Genomic DNA, 15,416 nt, shown 5'->3' on the forward strand with positions numbered 1-15,416 from the left:
GGCTCTGCCGTCCCTGGGATTCTCCAGGCAAGAACAATGGAGCGGGTTGCCATTTTCTTTAAGGTACCACTAATTTCTTAACATATTTTTAAGTATGGAGCTTCTAGAGCTACAGCATACTAATATTCTTTTTTTAAAGTTTTAAATGAGGCCCTCGCGTCTAGTTTGTGGGGTGGCCTCCCGCTTTTCATATGCAGATGGGGTCTGTGGCCTAGCGCCCCCGCGCCCACCGTCCGTGATCTCACGCTGAGGCCCTGGAGGGGTCGCCGCCGAGGTTTCCACCAGCCCGCAAGCAAGAGCATGGCAGCCATCCCCTCCAGCGGCTCGCTCGTGGCCACCCACGACTACTACCGGCACCGCCTGGGCTCCACTTCCAGTAACAGCCCCTGCGGAAGTGCCGAGTCCCCCCGGGAAGCCATCCCCCACCACCCGGGTCTCCCCAAAGCAGACCCGGGACACTGGTGGGCTAGCTTCCTCTTCGGGAAGTCCACTCTCCCGTTCATGGCCACAGTGCTGGAGTCCCCAGAGCACTCGGAGTCTGCCCAGGCCTCCACCAGCACGATCACATGTGACCTGGCTCGGGAAGCTGTGGGGAAGCAGCAGCCCAGCGGCCAGCCTGGCAAAACCAACTGCAGGCCCCCGTCCTGAGTGACCACCACCAGCTGCCAGGCTTCCTTTCAAGGCGCTAGGCTCATCAGAGCCCTCTTCCTCCCCCTGCCCTGTACCCTCCCTTCCCCTCCTCTCCCCAAGACCAAGCAGGCTACAGTCAAGGGAAGCAGCTCACTTTTTAATATCAAAACAGCAAAACACCAAAAAGGAAGTTGAGAGAATCCCACTCTCTGCTATCCGAGCCACACGAACGCGCCTTCCTCACACCCATGACCCTGTGCCTTGCACCAAGTGGACAATAAACTCCAGGAGTGAGCAAAAAAAAAAAAAAAAGTTTTAATTGAAATACAATCAATCTACAGTGTACAGAACAGTCATTCAGTAAGTGTGTGCATATAAGTATATATACACATATATCTGTAATTGTTATAAATAAGAAAACAAAGCCTAGAGTTGAAGTTTCTCATCTTTTATTCTGGGCCTGTTGCTTTTATTTCCCAGGTTTTGGCTATTTTTCTGCTTTTCCTCTGTTGACATTCACCCATCATAACAAACCATTGCTCACCTCTGTCTAAACCTAGTCCTTTGTTTAAATCTCTGCTTCTCCTGTTTCAGTTTTCCCTCTTTTTCCCAAACAGAGAACCCAGGAAGGAAGAGCAAGAGAGAGAAATGATACATTTCGGTCAGCAGCTTTCTCTAAGTTACACTTGCTAGATTCTGGCCTTTCATATCTGACTTACTATACCCCATCGAGGTCATTTTCAGTCTTGAAGTTTCTTCCCATTCTTTCAAAAAGTTAGAAGTTAATTTCTTCCTTTTAAAAAATTAATAGCAACTAATTGGGACCATGATAAAGGCAAAAAGGAGCTATATTATGAATGACTAATGTGGGTCTCTTTTGGGGAAAATGTATGGAAGAACTAAGGTGATGATGTATTTTTTAATCGTCCTTTTTATGATGAATTCCCACTGCAGAAAATTTGCATATGGGCCAACAGAGTGCGACAAGAGAATATACTGCTCAAACAACCAGGTAGCTTAACTTAAGATTCAGTTAATTCAGTAGTAAACATCAGAGGAATGAGACTTCCCTGGTGGTCCAATGGTCAAGACCCTGCCTTCCATTGAGAGGGGCATGGGTTCAATCCCTAGTCAGGGAACTAAGATCCCACATGCCCCATGGTGCAGAGCAACAAATGCTGTTGGAAAACTTGAATACTTCCGTGCAAAAAGCCCCCCAAATCAGCAACAAAAACTGATCATACCTTGCACAACATGCAAAGATTAACTCAAAGTAGATCATAGACCTAAACAAACAAAAAAAATCAAAAGAATCAGTTGTGATGATTTTCATGGCAGGGGAGGCTGGAGTGGAAATAATGTTGGATTAAATATAGTACTCTTGCCTGGAGAATCCCAGGGACGGGGGAGCCTGATAGGCTGCCGTCTATGGGGTCGCACAGAGTCGGACACGACTGAAGTGACTTAGCATAGCATAGCAAATATTGAGAAATCTGGTCTCTAACCTGGAATCTAATAAAACTGTGTGCCTTTGGAAATGAATTTCATTTCTCTTGCTGTCCGTGGAGCTGAGGACAGACCTGCAGACCCAGCCACTCGTCACTGCAGAAAACACCCCCAGGCCATCTTTGTGTCTGAGGGAGCCTGCTGGCTCCAGGTGAGTCTCAGGCCTGCCCAGGTTCAAGGGGAGCAGAAGCAGGTTCTGCCTCATCTACTAGAACGTTTACAATGGGAGATCCTCTTTCGGTCATTTTTTTAAAAATACATGCTTTCCACTTAAGCCTCCATTTTGAATGCTTAATCATTGCCTTGGAATATGCAATGTTTATTATCCTTTTAAAAAATAATTAGCACTGACTCAAATATTTTTTTGTTTATAATGTCTTGTAGGCTTTCTTTTTTATATATGTATTTAATTAATTTATGTATCTTAATCGCCCAGCTTTATGGAGATATAATTGACACATAACATTCGGTAAGTTAAAGGTGTGTAGCCTGTTGATTGGCTCATTTACATATTGCAAAATTATTATCAGCACAGCATTAACTAACACCTCCTTGTCATCACTTAATTACCATTTCTTTTTTGTGGTGAAAACATTTACCGTCTACTTTCTTAGTGAAGTTCAAGTATACTGTGCAATGTTATTAACTATAATCACTATAGTGAAAGTGAAAGTCACTCAGTCGTGTCTGAGTCTTTGCAACCCTATGGACTATACAGTCCATGGAATTCTCCATGCTAGAGTCCTGGAGTGGATAGCCTTTCCCTTCTCCATTGGATCTTCCCAACCCAGGGATCAAACCAGGGTCTCCTGACTTGCAGGCAGATTCTTTACCAGCTGAGCTACCAGGGAAGCCCCTTCTCTACATTAGATGCCCAGGGCTTTCAAATCTTATAACTGGAAGTTTGTCTACATTTACTTTTACTATTCATCTAAAATCCTGCTGAGACTATATTTTCAAACATAGAGTTTTTATATCTTAAGAGCTATAGGTCTGATAGACAAGTTACTCATACCAATGAAACATCTTTGCTTTTGAGCTGGTCTGCACAATTCTCTAAGGACTGCTGTGATTGAATTAAGCCCTAGCTAGCATCTATAGGCCAAATCTATGAGGATGTCTCTGGAGGGAAATCATTACATTTGCTTCCATAGTGAGAAATAAAAAGTGATAAAAATTTCCTGTGGGCCTCAAAGTGAAGATATTGCAATGGCAGACAGAGGCACGGGGTGGTTAGGTTTGCTGTGGGCCCTCACTGGAGCCGAGTGAAGCTCTTGGCGGTGGTCCTGGCCCCTGTGGTTTCAGTCCTCAGCCGTCCCTCCCCAGTCTCAATGGAGGTTCTGTTGTGTGCTGGTTAGGAGCCCAGACAGCCCAGGTTCCAGCCCTTCATCACCCGACTTCCCAGACGCGTCCTCAGCCCAAGCCTCAGTTTCCTTGTGTGTAAAAAAGGCCACAATGATAGAAACCGTGGAGAGGTTTATGTGTGGGTAAGTGACTGCGTAAAGCACTTGGCTCAATGTCGGGCATGAAGACTATGTGGGAGCTGCCTTTGTTACCAGTTTTATTTCATTATCACCATCCTTGGGTTTCTCAGTGACTCACTCCTTGTAGAAGTTGTGCCAGCTCTCAGAATTCTCGACAGGGGGGTGACCCAGTGTTTCTCTTGGGCATCGTTTTTAAGGAGCAGCTCAGAGCAGAGACACTGAGATTCCAGTAGCTGCTATAAACCCAGACAGCTTCTTACACAGCTCATTTTTTACTCTACACGCCTGGCTCCTGGTAGCATTGTTCTAGGGGTGAAAGTGATGGCTGAAACGTCACTGCTCAGACTAGGGGTCAGGGCCTGGCCCACAGACTCTCATTGAGAGGTGCTCCCATCCCTAGATGTCCTTTCCTGGAAATTTCAAGCTGTTGATACACACTTTTGAGAAGAAGCATCCGGACACACGTTTCTCATACTTCATCCTGAGATAAGATGACCAGACACAGGATGACCTGTACCCTCTGGGTTAGTTGTACCAACACTGGTTTAGAGCAGCTCAGAGAAGTGCGATGTACACGGCTGCCCTGGGTGAGTTTGGAAGCGGTTTCTGATCACCTTCTCTTCCTGACTTCAGAACAATGTCATTACCATGTCCCCTGTGGAATGACTCCCACTCTGGTTTCTAATCAGTCTTGGCTCCAGGATGTGTTCTAAGCAAGGGGGAGGTGAGCTGGGGGAGGAGGTGTCTCTGCCTTCCCCCCTTTGACATCTAAGGAACCTTATCACACCCTGAGCTGACTGCCCGAACGTGGGAGGTTTTAGTTGACTCAGTTGTCAAGCCTCATTCCCTGTATTGTGTACTGCAGCTGATATTTTGAACTTAGAACAGGCCTTTGTATTAACGAGCAAAACACTTTCTGACCTATGAGATGTCACTGGTCCTGATTCCTCTTCCTCGTCATCACCCCTCCCAGCCAGGCTTTCATAGCACTCTGCTGAACTGGACATGCACACAACCCCTCCCAGTCCTTCCAAAACCTTGTCATCTTTCAGGACCTTGCTTTACATGCAGAAAATAAATAAAAATGTACTTCTGTATAACCACTGTATGGAAACTTTTGCAAAAGATAAGGTATTATTCTCATTGTGAAATAATTCATGTTGGGGGCCGGGAAAACAAACACTTAATCTGGACATTTCTTGAGATAGCAAGTTAGCCTGTTGCTGTGTTCAGACTGATTTAAGAGCATCACTTTAGTCCACGACTCACGATTATTTCCTGCTAATAAATGAGAACTTCCTCACTTGGATCTCTGCAGAGTCACCCCTTCCAGTGGAGTTAATTGCCAGGTCCCCCACAGGGCCTGCAAGGACCACAGAGCCTGAGTCTCTGACCCCATGTCCCACCCCTTTCAGTCTCCTTTACTTGTTGGAGCCCCAGGTTTCTCTATCTTGAACACACCATGTTCGTTTCCTCCTCAGACCCTTTGTGCTTGCCATGGGCCTGCCTGAACTAGCCCATCCTCCAAGGTTTGATTACGGATTCACTCCCATCTTTCTGCATAGGATCCTAAGCCAACAACCCTCCAGGGGCTTCCCCTGGGCCCCCATTAATGCCAGCTCCCCACCGCTCAGACTCCATTCCACTCCCTCTCAAATCCAAGCCGTAATCCCAATACCCTTTTTTTTTCACGGAACTTTCCCCTAAGTTCCATTTGTCTTGTTTACTTCCAGGCCCTCGCAGGGGGCACCTGCTTTACTGGTGTCCTCTTTAACTACTCTCAAGAGTGTTCCAGTTTAAATATGAAATTATACTGGTATCATATGTATCACTTCTAGAAATGACATTTATTTATTTTTCTGTATCCTCTGTCGATGTCTCCTCACTAGAATATAGGAACAGGAGAGGAAAAAATTACCTTTGTGCCAGGTAATTATTTAGGCACCAGGGAGGCAAGAGTGAATACAAACTGTGATAACACAATCAGTTATTTTTTGACAGAACCAGTTAGATGAGTGACAGGTTCCACATCAAGTGTTTGTACATAGACATATAAACAAATGTAAGTGAAGGTTTTGGATCAGGTTTATTTTACAGTCATGTAATCTCCTGCTTCAAATCATATATGAATAGGGATTATCTCAGTCATTTGGAGGAATGAGATTGCAAAGAAATTGTCAAAAATTCGTTGGCAAAAAACCTTGCTTGGAAATGTTGCTTCAGCTACATTGCATGAACCTTTTTAAAGAAGTCAGAGATTTCTCCATGAATAGCTGGAGTCTTCTGGATCTTTGTCAATTTTTCCTTTTCAACATCTGGCCTTGGTACATGACAGCTTATTCCAGATAATTTAGGCAATATTCTTGCACATAGCCATAATGCCCTCTTTTGTCTCTTTTCCAGCAAATAAAATATATGGGAGACATCACAGTCAAGAAAATAAGCAGAACGCCTCTGTCTGGAGAGTATAAGGAAAAGATAAATAATTTTATCAAGTAAAAAAAGTCTCCAGTTTTTATTCAAAATTATACCAGAATCTTTCAGGTATTTTCCACTTGGTTTCTGAGTTTGGGGAACTTGAATCCCGTGAGAAAGACAGCCTCTACTGGTGCAGGGTCTGGGACAGCGGAGCAGACTGGGCTCTGTCACTAATCTGTGCACCGCAGTTTACACTCTTTATATTAGCAGGAAACACAGAAATGTAAGGAGACAGAGTGCAGTGCACGCTTAGCATTTATAAGCTCAGCTCAGCTCAGGCGCACAGTCATGTCCGACTCTTTGCGACCCCATGAATCGCAGCACGCCAGGCCTCCCTGTCCATCACCAACTCCCGGAGTTCACTCAGACTCACGTCCATCGAGTCGGTGATGTCATCCAGCCATCTCATCCTCTGTCGTCCCCTTCTCCTCCTGCCCCCAATCCCTCCCAGCATAGAGTCTTTTCCAATGAGTCAGCGCTTCACATCAGGTGGCCATATGGGAGGAGTTTATTGATCCGCAGACAGACAGTGACACAGGGGTCGCTGCTTGCTCTTGCACATGGATGAAGTTAAGAACAGATTTTGCTTTGAGAAGATAATCCTTGGGGGGAGGGTGTAGCTGAGGTTGTGTCTTAACCCTCTCCCATCCCTTTGACTTGGAAGCTCCAAGCAGCACATCTGCTTCACCTCCTGTGAAAATGTGGTCAGTAGCAAAGACCATTTGTTTTCAGTGTGTGTAAAACTGATAAAACAAAGATTGACCCAGAGAACTATTTAAACCCGCATTTGTGTCTTTCCTACCCCAAAGATGATTTATTCACTTCTACATGCTAGACCCAGCATCGAATGGATACTTCAGCAGCTGATGTGGTGAACCACAGAAGACCATGGTGCTCCAACCCAACAAGTCAGAACTGTCCAGAGAAGTGGCAAAATCATATGCATGTTTAAAAGCAGTCTAGAACTGGGAGTGTGAACTTCAGAACCCAGCTGAACTTCATTCCAGTAAGAGTCCAACCCTTCCTAGCAGAAACTGGGGGTACGTTCATCCCTGGCACACTTCTCTTCACTTCTCTTTGCTCAGTGTGTGTGGGATGTTGCAGCCCCCTGTCTTTTAAACTTCTGCTGACTACAAGTTGGCACTTGCCATCTGCCTCTACAAGAATTAAATCATGATCTGCTACAGCCTCTGACCTTCAACACCCCCAGGAAGGAGTCCAGGGTGGAGGTCAGGAATGAGGCCCTCTGCATTCTGGGAAAAACTGGCAGGTCTTCAGATAGATATTGCCAGGAGATTTTATGAGCCCAATTCTTGCATCTCCCTATGTCTAGAAAAGCACTAAAATCATTAATGGGGACAATCAGCTCCTCATAACTAGCAGCCAGCCTCTGCCCCTTCACTAAAATAAAATTTGCAACTGACCTTCACCCTGCCTCTGTGGAGCAGTCTCTCAGAGCTATCTGAAATGCTGTCTCCCAGGCTATAGTCCTCATTTTGCCCCCAAGAAAGCTAAACTGACAGCTCTCACATTGTGCGTTTTCTTAGTCAACTTTTCATCATCCACATGTTGGCCAAAGAACTGATGCTTTTGAATTGTGGTGTTGGAGAAGACTCTTGAGAGTCCCTTGGACAGCTAGGAGATCAAGCCAGAAAGTCCTAAAGAAGATCAACCCTGATTGGAAGGGCCGATGCTGAAGTTCCAATTCTTTGGCCACCTGATGCAAAGAACTGACTCATTGGAAAAGACCCTGGTGCTGGGAAAGATTGAGGGCAGGAGGAGAAGTGGGTGGCAGAGGATGAGATAGCTGGGTGGCATCACTGACTCGACAGACATGAATTTGAGAAAACTCTGAGAGATAGTGAAAGACAGGGAAGCCCGGCATGCTGCAGTCCGTGGGGTCGCAAAGATAGGAGATGACTGAACAGTAACAACAAACGTGGGCTGAGAAGATGGTTTGGAATTCTGAGAATTCCCAGTATGGAGAGATCCACATCTATACATCACATCCTTCTCATGGGACCTTCACGGGCATGTGGTAGCAGCGTCAAGGCAGAGGGCAGATCATGAGGCTGAGTAAGCGCTCCTGATGTGCAGCGCATGGCAGCTTGACCTAGTATGTGCCTGGTCCTCCTGGAGGTCTGGGGATGTGCAGGAAGGCTGAGGGAGATTCCTAGGGCACAGTAACTTCTGCCTGGAGGCAAAGCAGCAGCAAATCAAACCCTGTTCCTTTTGTAGCAGGACGGGGAAAGATGGCCAAAGGCTCAGGAAGTGGCTGCTGGCTTGTAAAGCTTGGAATTTCAGAATCTCTCCAATTCTTAGGTGCTAAACCTTGCTGAAGGGGCTTCCCCAATGGCTCAGTGGGTAAAGAATCAGGCTACACTGCAGGAGACACAGGAGATGCAGTTTTGATCCTTGGGTCAGGAAGATCCCCTGGAGAAGGAAATGGCAACCCACCTTAGTATTCTTGTCTGAAAACTCTCATGGACAGGAGCCTGGCAGGCTACTGTCCAAAGGGTCACAAAGAGTTGGACATGACTGAGCTACTAAGCACATACAAGCCTTGCTGAAGGGACAGTCTTGACCCTGCCCTCCAGGTCTGTGAAGCCAGGGGTGGGATGAGTCTAATTCAAGCTGCAACACAGCCCAGACTCAGTGCAACACAGATATGTTTGACTCAGCATCCCCGCTTTCCAGGGGAAAGCACTGCATTTTGTTGTTGTTCAGTCGCTAAGCCGTGTCCAACTCTTTGCGACTCCACGGATTGCAGCATGCCAGGCCCCTCTGTTCTTCACTATCTCCTAGACTTCACTCAAACTCATGTCCATCGAATCAGTGGTGCTATCTAACCATCTCATCTACTGTTGCCCCCTTCTCCTCCTGCCCTCAATCTTTCCCAGATTGATAGCATAGTCACAAGAAGAATTTTTCAATTCTTTTAGCGTAGTCGATGAAGCAGAAGTAGATGTTTGCCTGGAATTCCTTTGCTTTCTCTATGATCCAGCAGATGTTGGCAATTTGATCCCTGGTTCCTCTACCTTTTCGAAACCCAGCTTGTACATCTGAAAGTTCTCCGTTCATGTACTGTTGAAGCCTATCTTGCTGACAAAGCATCACTTCAAAGGTCCATATAGTCAAAGCTATGGTTTTTCCAGTAGACATGAATTTGAGCAAACTCTGAGAGTTCGTGAAGAACAGGGAGGCCTGGCCTGCTGCCATCCATGTGGTTGCAAAGAGTCAGATGTGACTTAGAGACTGTACAATAACAACAGCAACATAATGAAATTCATACACAACTAAAGCAGTGCTGAGAGGGATGTTTATAGCTTTGTACATGCAGATAATTGATTTTCCCTTTCCCCCTTTTCTAACAAACTTCCATGTTTAGAAGCTAGGAACAGAAGGGCATCTTCAAGTCAAAGTAAACAGAAGAGAGAAATTAAGAGCAGAAACCAATGAAAGAAAAACTAGACAGAAAAACAGTAAAATCAACAAAAGAAAAACTAGAGCAAAAAACCAGTAAAATCAATTAAAGAAAAACTAGACAAAAAAAAACACACCAAAAAACAGTAAAATCAAAGTGGACATATTGATAAATATTTACAAAATTAATAAAAAGTGGATCATATTTTCCTGCCTCTTTGCTTGTCTCTTTAATGTTTAAAGTTTCACTTTGTACATTCTGTGTAAAAGAATAATTGAGAAGTCCATAATAAATGTGTTAACATATACAATAGAAAAAGTGGACAATATACATAAGCAGATGAGGAATTTTAGCAGAGAAGTGAAAGCCATAAAAATAAATGATGGAAATTCCAAAGTTGAAATGAGACATAGTGGTTTAATATTTGAATGCACTTAATAACAGAGCTTCAAAATGTATAAAACAATCACCAAGTCAAAATAAATAGAAGAGAGAAATTAAGAGCAGAAATCAACAAAAGAAAAACTAGACAAAAAACAGTAAAATCAAAGTGTACATGTTGAAAAAGATTTACAAAATTAATAAGCTTCATTTTGAAAATGAAAGTGAAGTTGCTCAGTCGTGTCTGACTCTTTGCGACCCCATGGACTGTAGCCTACCAGGCGCCTCTGTCCATGGGATTTTCCAGGCAATAGTACTGGAGTGGATTGCCATTTCCTTCTCCAGGGGATCTTCCCAACCCAGGGATTGAACCCAGGTCTCCAGCATTGTAGACAGACTGCTTTACCGTCTGAGCCACCAGGGAAGTCCTTCATTTTAGATTAATCAAGCTTCATTTTACATTAATCAATAAAAAGTGAATAAACACAAATAACCAGTATGAGAAAGTTTAAAGGAATGAATATGGAATAAAGATATGAAATATGAAATAAAGATAAAAATGAAATATTGTGAATAACATGTGCAATAAAGTCAATAATATAAATGGATAAATTTGACTAAACTGAACACAAGAAGACATAGGAAATCTGAAATTATATATACATATATATTTACATTTTTTATATTGACCATGACTATTCCTTTGAGATGGCTGGATGGCATCACTGACTCGATGCACCTGAGTCTGAGTGAACTCCAGGAGTTGGTGATGGACAGGGAGGCCAGCGTGCTGCGATTCACGGGGTCGCAAAGAGTCGGACACAACTGAGCGACTGAACTGAACTGAACTGATTCCTTGGAGGGACTGATGCTGAAGCTGAAGCTCCAATACTTTGGCCACCTGATGCGAAAAGCTGACTCACTGGGAAAGATCCTGATACTGGGAAAGACTGAAGGCAAAAGGAGAAGGGGGCGGCCAGGGATGAGATGGTTGGACAGCATCACGGACTCGACGGACTTGAATCTGAGGCAACTCCAGGCAATCGTAGAGGACAGAGGAGCCTGGCATGCTGCCATGGGGTCACAAAGAGTCAGACACGATTTAGTGACTGAACAACAAAAACAATTTACACTTTTTAAAGAGATACATCAACAAAGACAGCTTGAATGCAGGATGATGTCAGTAGCGAGTTCCATCAAACCATTTAAAGAAAAATATTATCAATATTGCACATTTGTTTTCCCAGAAATGAGAGGAGGAAGTACTAAATAGTTTATGAGGCTGGCATAACCACAAGGCCAGAAACCCGACATGACATTACTAGAAAAGAAAATTACAGACTAAAATCCTTCATGAACATGATGATATAAACAGGACAGCAGTTTTTAGAAACTATTTTATTGATGTATAGGTGAAAATTTACACTGTCGCATTAATTCCTGCCGTACAGCAAATAGGAGAAGGGGACGACAGAGGATGAGATGGCTGGATGGCATCACTGACTCAATGGACGTGAGTTTGAGTGAACTCCGGGAGTTGGTGATAGACAGGGAGGCCTGGTGTGCTGCGATTCATGGGGTCGCAGAGTCGGACACGACTGAACTGAACTGAACTGACTGATGCATACATACGACTTGCCATAGGATAGTGAATGCAGTTCCCTGTGCCTTACACCAGGACCTTGCTTCTACCCATTCTATGTAGAATAGTTTGTATCTGCGAACACCGTCTCCTACTCCATCCGTCCCCAGTACCCGCTTGGGAAGCACGAGTCTCTTCTTTGTGTGTATGAGTCTGTTTCTGTCTCATAGCTAGCTTCATTTGCATCACATTTACATTCCACATGTAAGGACAGCAGGGTTTTTTGTTGGTGTTGTTATCAATTTATGGGAAGAAGATCTTTTCTGGGTATGGTAAGTTTCTACATTTTTATTTTTGATATTTGTAGTTATATGATGCATACAGTTGCCACACTCAATGCGTGATCTACTAAAGATGTGTGCAGTTTATTATAAGAAACTTACACCTCAGTAAAAACAAAATGAGGCATTTGTGAAGATGATGTAATTTCCATCAGTGAGAAATGCTGGTAGAGTCTTTATGAACACATGCCACTTAGTAATAATATGTGTGAACTGCTTTATTTAATGCTTTAACCTTGATGCTCTAATTTAATTCTCATAATAAATATACATTATGTTTGTGACGTTATTCCCAAACTCAGGAAGATAATTGGTTTATTCTAGGCTTTCAAAAGTGAGTGTACAGCAAAATTGTGACAGAAACTCAAGTTTTTCCCTCTTAGCTTTCGTTTTTCCATGAAACAATACTCTACTGTTGTACTGTTCTTACCTCGGAACACTCCTGCCGTAGCAACGTTTGCTGTGGAGGGCTCCGAAATACCTGCTTTGTTCTGAAACTCTGAACTTTCTTGGCTCAAATTTGAAATGACAGCCTTTAATGCAGAATTATAATTTTATAGCAATCATGCATTCTGACTTATGATTCACTCAATTATCTGAATTAAACTATTTTCTTTGCCTTCACTGCTGGACTTTGAAGCGCCACTAGAAACCCATCTACCCCTTTGCCCAGTCTGGGGTAGGTACTTCCACAGGCCCTCAAAATATCATAACATCTCCCCCACAGTAATATTTATTACGCAATGCTGTATTTTTCTGTTTATATGTCTGCTTCTATGCAGCACTGATCTCAGAGATTTCCTGCTTGTGGGAGAAATCGTTTCTTATTCATCTTGAGTCCTAGGGCTTATTATAGTGTGGGACACTCACAATCAGTCAATAAGTGCTTACTGAACGACTAAACAAATGGGTAAAATGCCTTAGGAGAAGCGGTCATCTCTCCGGTCTGTCGTAACTCACCACAACTACATTGATACATTGATTAATAATTTGTCTGGAAATTAAAGTGATATTTTCATTGTGCTGTTAAGTGCAGCATTGTTCAACGTGTTTGCTTATCTGCCAACATACAGCCCAGGGTAGAGATTGCATTCAGCTTTGCTGTAGGATTTACAGCGGTTTAGGGTGTTATTGGAACATGGTAGTTGTTCACTTTCTTGGGTGAATAAATACATTTTTATGTTGATTATGTAACTTACATACAGTTCTACAAATATTATATATATTGTTCATACATTATATGCACATATATAAATTTAAACTTATCCATACTTTTCTTCATTCATTGTGATTTTTGTCACTTGTTTAATAATTTCTTTTCTCCCTCAAGGCACTGTCTTAATGTTTTGGTAAGATTTGAGGGTTTTATTTTTACATATTGATACTTAATTCATTAATTTTTTTTCTATTGGTGGTGTGACGTAGGTATCAGCTTTTTAATGTATGCATAAACAGTTTTCCCAGCTCCATTTATTGAATAGCTTAGCTTTTCTCCTTTGATTTGTAACATCCTTTATCAATGTTCTATAATTAGCAATTATTCTCCATTATGTATGTTGGTAATGATATCAGTGTTTTCATTACTACAGTTTTATAAGTCTTGATATGTAGTAAGAAGGGTTTTCCTCATAGCTCAGTTGGTAAAGAATCCGCCTGCAATGCAGGAGACCCCAGTTCAATTCCCTGGTTGGGAAGATCCCCTGGAGAAGGGATAGGCTACCCATTCCAGTGTTCTTGAGCTTCCCTTGTGGCTCAGCTGGTAAAGAATCTGCCTGCAATGCAGGAGACCTGGGTTTGATCCCTGGGTTGGGAAGATCCCCTGGAGAAGGGCAAGGCTACCCACTCCAATATTCTGGCCTGGAGAATTCCACGGACTGTACACTTGCAAAGAGTCGACAGGACTGAGCGACTTTCACTTTCACCTAGTAAGGGATTTTTTGTTCCTTTTCTTTTTTCTTCTTGATCTTTCCTCCTAGAGGTTTTTAAAAAGAAAATTTCTCTTTTGCTGAAGCTCAAGTTTGTTTCTTTTTTTTCCACTTTAATAGTTTCAAGTCTATATGTCGGCCTTATTTTTCAAAAGCTTATTAAAGGCTTAATCTAAGCTTTTAAGTTCTTAAGACATTTACTTTGAATCTTTTCTTTATGGTTGCGTATATTTCCCTTTTTCCATTCCACTGTAAATGACTATCATGTGGTACGCTTTTCGCCATTCAGTTCCAAATACATCATGGTTTCCTGTGTGAACACCTTATTACCTCAAGTTATTTAAGAGAGTCCACATAAGCCTGTACTTGGTGCTGATTTCTCATTACTTGAAGCTTTGCTCTGAGAATCTGATCTGAATGTGTATCAGATACCTTACACTCCAATGGGAAACAGATGCCACTCTCAAGTGGGTAATTGAGGAAAGTTTAATGAGGAGGCTATTTATAAAAGTGCAAGCAAGGCCACAGGAAACCAACAGCAACAGTTGGAACACTGGAAACCTAGCAAGCTGGGGGAGCCATTAGCATCCTCAGGACTGAAGTTTAAGGAGAGGAAAGTTGACCAGAAATCAGATAGTAGCTGTTGTGGCAGAGGGTTTCCTGACAGGGGCTGTGGTCAGATAGAGAAACTCACTTCAACCTATAATAAAGTACTGACCCATCACAGAGGAATCCGGGAAATAAGTAATCTCACTCTGTTCCCCAATCCAATCCTTCCCATTCATGTGAACCAACCAGAAGCCAGATGGCAAGTGAGCCATGGATCAAGTCCATCCAGTTCAGCCTCCCAGGGTATGAGGCAGATTGAAGAAAGCCAGAGAGTGGGTTTGGATGGCATAATGAAAGTGTCCAGCACAGTCCATCCTTTCTGTCCCCTCTGAACCTTCAGTTATCCATCAGTCATTCAAGTGAAATAAGTGTTCTCTCAACACCGGGGACAACAAAGCTCCATGCGCCTCCACGTCTATTAAGGTGTGAAGTCAATATCCCAAAACTAAAAGTTTACCACCTCAAACTGCCCACCACCAACGGCGTGCTTTTTCCTGATCTACAAAATCATCAATTTGGACATTAGTAGTAGTAATCAATTATCCTTCAGAAATGGTATATATCAGAACAGGCACAAGTTAATTGCACAGGAAACTGGGTCATTTGCTCACCTGGCACCTGTGCCCATTTCTGTCTACAGCTTTGCCCTCAGCACACACCTGTGGCCTCACGAGGGTTCACTATGAAAAGTTAACAAAGGGGAATGTCCGGTTTGCAGATGGATTTGCATCATGAACCCAAATGTACTATCATTCCACCTGGAGATGGTAGATTGGAAAACAACAGTGATGATGGGCAATCCCTTGGTGCCTTGTGGTCAAGCACAGTAGGGTCAGTAGGAAGCCAGGAACTGCTCAGCAAGGTGCGGGTTGTTACTGGCAGAAGGCACGGCTTCAATCCCAAACCCAAGGGATTATGTAGTGATTCTTTCATTGGGATTTTTCAGTTGCTATAAAATATATTATCTACTTCACACATAGGAAATACACTTCATGGGAATGAAGGGTATCCCAGATACCCTTGCATGTCTTGACACACAGATTATGTGAAAAGACA

General features: G+C 43.2%; 1 protein-coding gene across 1 annotated transcript; it reads left to right on the plus strand.

Moving 5' to 3' along the window:
• The first annotated feature begins 236 nt into the window (after positions 1–236).
• On the plus strand, positions 237–942 carry LOC123466122 (pancreatic progenitor cell differentiation and proliferation factor-like). The gene has a single exon (XM_045166527.1). The coding sequence runs from the start codon at positions 301–303 to the stop codon at positions 646–648; it is 348 nt and encodes a 115-aa protein (XP_045022462.1). The 5' UTR covers positions 237–300; the 3' UTR covers positions 649–942.
• The last annotated feature ends 14,474 nt before the right edge of the window (positions 943–15,416 follow it).

The sequence above is a fragment of the Bubalus bubalis genome, chromosome 8, assembly GCF_019923935.1.
Source record: "Bubalus bubalis isolate 160015118507 breed Murrah chromosome 8, NDDB_SH_1, whole genome shotgun sequence".
NCBI lineage: Eukaryota > Metazoa > Chordata > Mammalia > Artiodactyla > Bovidae > Bubalus > Bubalus bubalis.

Bases quoted from the DNA above. Each gene is read 5' to 3' on its own strand.
- LOC123466122 (XM_045166527.1), top strand. From the start codon at position 301: ATGGCAGCCATCCCCTCCAGCGGCTCGCTCGTGGCCACCCACGACTAC.